The 6,609-nt window shown below is 43.3% G+C and overlaps 1 protein-coding gene across 1 annotated transcript in view; it reads right to left on the minus strand.

The window, feature by feature from the left end:
• Window positions 1-6,609, minus strand: part of LOC109479346 (zinc finger CCCH domain-containing protein 3-like) — an 89,053-nt gene that overhangs the window by 24,096 nt on the left and 58,348 nt on the right. Inside the window, exons 14-16 of the mRNA XM_019781297.1 lie at window positions 5,369-5,540; window positions 2,559-2,719; window positions 1,205-1,303 (exon numbers count right to left, since the gene is read on the minus strand). Of these exons, the coding sequence (XP_019636856.1) occupies window positions 1,205-1,303; window positions 2,559-2,719; window positions 5,369-5,540 (432 nt within the window). The remainder of the gene's footprint in view (window positions 1-1,204; window positions 1,304-2,558; window positions 2,720-5,368; window positions 5,541-6,609) is intronic.

Here is a 6,609-nt window from a genome sequence, read left to right on the forward strand (position 1 = left end):
GGGGGTAGGGTTGTTTGGGGGATTCTTTACTTACAGCTTTGCTTCTATTTTGTTTCATTCATTTTCCATGACCAAAAATATAAACAATGATAAATAAATATATGCGTCATTTTTCAGTCTTTCTATCCTGTATGTCATTTTATGTATTGATGTAGGACCACAAGAAGAATAGCAAACAGTTGTTACATTAATTTTGTGCTTTCCTGTCCCTATTCTTTAAAATGGGTTAACAATAATCAAACTACCGGTAGCAAATCTGTAATATTGTGCCAGCATCCTGTTTCTGGACCGGTTCCAACATTTGTAAGCTTTGACGTCTCTTTCTACATTTGATGCAGATTTTGATGTTTGTCGGATCAAAATATGGAAACTCACACCAGCCTCCTCTGACCAGTCTCTTCTGTACCAGCAAACCGTTTTTCACACCTAAACCAGATTTACGACGTCACAAATTAGCTTCTTGATGAATTTTTAAAGAGCCTCCTGTGAGACAAAGGCAGAGCGGCCGGTAAGGGTGCCGGCTTCGCCCGACCTGACGGCTGCAACTCGTCTTGTTTTGTGGAGCTGAGAAAATCTGGGTCAATGGCACAATAAACAGGGCAGGGATAGTAGAGTACAGGGCAGGGATAGTAGACATGGCATCATGTAGGACCATGTATGTGTGATGTTTGATGTAGTACATTATATCATGTAGGAGGTGTGTGTGTGGGGGGGGGGTGTTGGTACCATGTTTGCTGTAGTACAAGGTTTATAAACTTCACATTGCAGCATGCTGCTTTGGCCACATCAAATCAGTTCCTTGGTTCTCTGACTTAAAAGTTAACAGTTTCACAAGATTCTAAAAACAAGTTGAGAATAGAGGCTAAACTATTGACTTGTTGCAATCTCAAGAAAGAAAGAAGAGAGAGAGATAGAGAGAAAGGGAGAGAGGGAAAGAAAGAAAGGCTGAAGAGAAAAACTTGAATCTGACTGTATTCACACCCAGACACTGTGTGTACAACGGTACAGGCTTCACCTCAGACTCTGTTTTGTGTTGATCAAATTCTTCCAGCGATATTTTTTCAATACAAGAGCCAATAAATCATATCAGAGTGGCCCTTACGTAGCAACACGTCTCCTGAGACAGAAATAGAAGAACAACAGCCTAACACGACCTACAGACTGACCACACGCCACACGGAGCGACAAACCCGGGGTCACTGACCTGTCACTGGTTCCGCAGGAGCCCTGCTGCCTTCTGATTGGCTACCTGGCTGTGCAGGGGATGCTGGGAGATTCTCCTGACCTTGACTGGTTGGTCGTTCTGTGATGAGAAAAAGTTACAGTGTAAAGGTCAACTTCAAGTTCAAAACATTTCTGTACAGAATTGATGTTGAGTTGGGTAATAATATCTTCCCTGTACTTGTAACAGAGTATAATAATGTATAGATGTAGATGTATGACTCTCTGTATACATATACTGCATACCAGTCTGACTTTGCCTGATTGTGCCTACTGCAACGAGGATATAGATAGGCACAGAGAACAGGGAATCATCAAGATCATTAAGACTCAAGAAATACTTATTGATCTTTTGCAGTGAACAACAAATCACTGAATTGCGAATCAATGTACATTTCTTTAAAAGAACGCAAGAGTATACACTATTGCACACTGTACAATCAAACTACTCTGACTTTTAAACTTTTATTTTATAATGTATTAAGAATTGTGTACAGTAACTCTAATTTTAACAGTGGCTTTGTAATCAATGACATGTTTCAGGTAATATTGATTTTATTCCTGTACTAAACATGTATGTCCTGTACTACATGTATGTCATTGGAAATAAAATCTGAGACTGAATCTGAATCTACAGGAACTTTTAAAGGACACATAAAATGTTTGAAGAGTCATACAGTTAAATTCTTGTGAAACTGTACCGACTGTTTACTCCATGTTCAACTCATCCAACCCCCATCCTGCTGCCCCCATACTGTCTGCTGTAACATGTGTGATGTATGTTTGTGGCCTTCTGTATTTGGAAACTGCCTTAACCTCTGCCTACAGACTGAGACAAGGTCCGCATGGGACATGGCTACTCTGTGTCCGAATGTTACCTTTTCACATGCTACATTATCTGATGTGTGTCCGAATGTTACCTTTTCACAAGGCCCACTTTGCTACATCATCTGATGCTGCTTTTCTACGTCCGAATGTTACCTTTTCCTACCGATGGAGACAGTACCCACTTTGCTACATCATCTGATGTGATGATATTTCTAAGTCCGAATGTTACCTTTTGCTACATCCAGGAACAAGGCCCACTTTGCTACATCATCTGATGTGGCTTTTCTTTCACTGAATGCTATCTTTTCTTCAGCCTTCATCCCACTATGAGGCATTTATCCAAAAACACATCTACTGAACAGGTCCTGACTTCACTTCACATCACTAGAACTTCTACTGGCCGTTATCACAGAGGGAAGGTGGACAGTTTACTTCCATCATGACCTCAAGGAAAAGCACTTAGTAAACAAAGGCTGAAACAAACAAACAAACAAACAAACAGCCCCCACCTGTAGTGTCGTCCCTGCCGACTGGCTCCTCGTCTCTCAGAGAGATGAAGGAGGGAAGTTTGGCGACCTTCCTGGGTGGTTCCTCCTCAGAAGACTCCTCAGAATCCTCCTGACAATCTTCCTTAGACTCCTGCTGATGCTCTGAGTCTCCTTCTGCAGGCCTGTAAGGAACAGGACAGGCATTATGTCAATATACAATGTAGGTTGGACATCCAGGTAAAAGGATAAAAAAAGAAAACAGTTAAAACCGTCCTCGGTCATGCATGACAGGAACTTGAAGAGACAGTACATGGTGTCACTAAAACTAAAAGGATGAACTGAACTAAACAGTTATACCCAGTGTTGATGTCACACTTTAGTTCAAAGAAGCCACGTGACAAGCCTCACTGGGTCAGTCTACTGAGGAAGACCAGAGTGACTGGTTGAAAGCTGAGACTAGGTTAGAGAACTTCTTTGTAATTTTTTCACAAAGTTATGATATTGAGGTAGACTAAGTCATCTCACACACAAGTTGTTTTTATCAGCTGTATTTCCAAGCCTTACAACAACACTATGAAACCACAGCCTGGCCTGACGCCAGGTTTAGTTAGATTTATGACTCTATCCTGCCAGAGTCCTGCTCAACACAAAACTTCCTCATTTTCAACCAGTTCAATTTTCTTTTCATCAGCCCAGGTTCATGATCGGACCTAGGGAGCCAGAGAGTGCTTGTATCTAGGGGGGTCAGGGGACAAGTTTTGGTTTTCAAGCTGTTAAAAATGCAATTTCCTACATTTTTGAGATGCAAATCATGGGGTTGAGAGTGGTTGTTGTGGTCCTCTGGATGTTGTAATATTTTTACCCGAACTTTTTTGTCAGCTTTGTCCATCAAGGCCTTACATCAACATGATCAAACCACATCCTTGGCAAGACTCCAGGTTTAGATATATCCATGACTCCATCCTGCCAGAATCCTGCTCATCACAAAACTTCCTCCTTTTCAACACAAAACATGAAACACCAGTTCCTCATGGCAAACCTCCCTCTGACAGCTGGCAGCTATCAGCAGTCAGGCCACACCAATTTCATTTGTTGGTTCTTTGATTTTTTTTTTTCAGAAAAAATATGAAGCGACAGGGAAAAAAAAATAGAAACTGAGGTTTATGCCAAGTGATAAAGTTGTTACCAGTATGTATGTTAACAAAACAACACTCCAACCAGTTGGTACAAAATGTAACAGGGCATGTTCCTACTAGTAGCATTATAAGTAAATTTTTCTCTTACATCTCCTGACAAGCCTCCCTGTGCCAGCTGGCAGCCATGACTGAGGTTATGGAAACTTGCCAGACTGGACACAACTTCCTTGTTCTCCACTCCCCCCAAAATATCAACTCCAGAAAATTTCCTGGTACAGCAGAAGAGCTGAGGGCATCTGAGAAATCAAATCAAAATCAAACCTCAATGGAAAACAGACTCTTACAGTTCACAAATTTATCTATCATTTTCTGATATGCGCGCTGACGACATGCTGCCACTACTGCCAAGCAGGCCCCAGGAAAAACGAACAGACTCGAATTTGTACTTGACTCTGACTTGTTACTAGGAATGAACCATTCTGTTTTTGGTTTGCGCAGTTTAGTCATAGTCTGTTGAGACAGTTCAAACCTGTCTCAGAATCACATGTACATTACTTGTACTTCAAAACAATTAGCTCAGTAAGTATTGCACCAGAGTCACATGCACAGCTTCTGACAGGAATGAAGCATGTTCTGGACCAGGTCCAGACTGTCTCCCCACTGACTAACAGCCAAGCTGATAACACCACTTCTCTGTGTCTGTCATCTGCCACAAGGCTCTGGTGAAGTGATGGGAATATCTCGGTGAAGGTTAGACGTCCAGGTAATAAGATACGCCAAATTCGTACTTATAAACCTGCCTTTCTGACAACTCTCCAGTGTCACTGACGAAAGCTAGTGGATGCTATCTGAAACGTCTGACCGTTTTCAAAATCATATCTATCCAGTTGATTGAGTAACTGTTTTTTTAACGAGAATATCATCTGGAGAAAAGAGGAAGTTTTTGTTCCAGTCGTGACCTGAGTTAAGTCAAACATTCCCAGCTGGTGACAACATCCTTGTGGCAGGACCTCAAGCCTTGAGTTCTGGGAAATACGTCCTGTGTTCCAGCAAGGAGGTTAACCAAGTCCTTGGTTCCAGGAAGTAAGTTAAAGATCCTGTGAGTGGCTGTGTATCTGTATCTGTATCTGTATAGCCGGTATAACCGCCTTTCGGCGTAACACACCAGCTTCGCAGGCACGCGGGTGTTACACACGCGGCTGTGACACATGGTAAGAAGAGTACAGGTTTGCTGTAGTGTGGTCTGGCCAAGTGTGGGGACACATTGTCTGCCTTCTGTCCAGGCATTCAGGACCACTATCAGCATCAGCCTTGCTGTCATCCTCTGTACTACCTACCAGTTCCCTCTCTTTACTTGCTGAGACAAATGTTTCAATCAGATGGACCAGGCTTTGGAGATGTAGTAGCACCTGTTCTGACACCTATATGAACACCTGTCCTGACACCTGTTCTAGCACCTGTTCTGACACCTGTGCCAACACCTGTTCTAGTACCTGTTCTGACACCTGCACTGACAGCTAGTTGCACCTGCCATCTGTAGAATGGAAGGCCCCTTCCTCCCATCTCACACCAGTACACACACCTGTTCGGACACCTGTAGGAACACCTGTTCTAGTACCTGTACAAACACCTGTATTGACACCTGTATTAGCAGCTAGTTGCACCTGCACTAATATCTGTCAAATGTACTCACACCTGTACCCCATCCTCACCTGAGTGATGTAGCAGGCTCTCCCGTCTCCTGCCCAGCCTCTGATCGTCTCCTCTTCTCCCTCCTCCTCCTGTGGACCATCCTGCATCTCCCCCCGCGGGGGCACGAACCTGTCCTGCTGAAGTCTGGGCACTCCAGCGTGTGCTTCTTTGTGCACTGCAGTAAACAACAATAATAACATAAACAACAATAACTTAGAACAACAAGTAAACTATCAACAACTGGCGGCTAGAAACCGCATGAACTGTATCAAGTAGTAAATGGACTGATATACTAGTATTCTAATCTATGCTGTTTCTAGTACCCTTATACTTATTTTTATGTACTTATATTAGGTTTAAATTGTTTTCTGTGTGGCCACAACACCAGCCCCCGCTGCCTGTGGCCCACGAGTATTGTGTATTTGTTTGCAATCCCAAGCATTACAACATAAACAATAACAATAACTAAAGTCTAGGCCGTCCTTCTTTGTACACAGGTAAACAACAGCAGCATGTTAAATCCAGGCAGTCAATCATATGCTACTTGGCACAACAATGGGAACATGATACATATATAACATCTGCTCCAGTGAAGCAAGATGGCTTTTACAGAATACATGTACATGTACCATCTAAACTGTGGCAACAAGCTGCACAAGTCTGTGAAACAGTCTGGTTTCTGCTGTGTTCCCAGAGAAAAGCAAAGGATTGATTGTATCCAAGCAATTTCCCACTTTCCTCACAATAAAACGTTAAAATCTGGTCCCGACTATCGACTTCTCATCTATCCTTTCCAAAAAGACTTCCAATTGCAAGCCCACGACCTCATCCCGGCCTCACAACCGACCAATAAAAACACACCAATCAATCCACAGCCTCATTCCAGCCGACCATCTCTCAACCAATCAATGCTCTTCTTCCCTTTGAAGTGGACCAATGACAGGGCACAAATCAGGCCGGATTGGCAGGAGGATGGAGATGAGAGGAGGCGGGTGAACGGGCGGTTAAGGCTCGATAATCCCCAACCCTCGAGGGTTTATCCCTACATCGCTCCGAAGCCGCCCAGGATTAGCGTCTTTAGCCTCAACCCAGGCCATGGTGGGCCTGTTAGTCACAGGTCAGGTCACAGGTCAGGCCTGTCAGTCACAGGTCAGTCAAAATTCTAAAATCCAACCCTTTAGCATGACTGTTATAGCCTGGTTACCAAACCTATTATAGCTCCCGAGTCCTACTAGAGGATGTAG

This window comes from Branchiostoma belcheri, unplaced genomic scaffold (genome assembly GCF_001625305.1).
Source record: "Branchiostoma belcheri isolate BF01 breed outbred unplaced genomic scaffold, Haploidv18h27 scaffold48, whole genome shotgun sequence".
Classification (NCBI taxonomy): domain Eukaryota; kingdom Metazoa; phylum Chordata; class Leptocardii; order Amphioxiformes; family Branchiostomatidae; genus Branchiostoma; species Branchiostoma belcheri.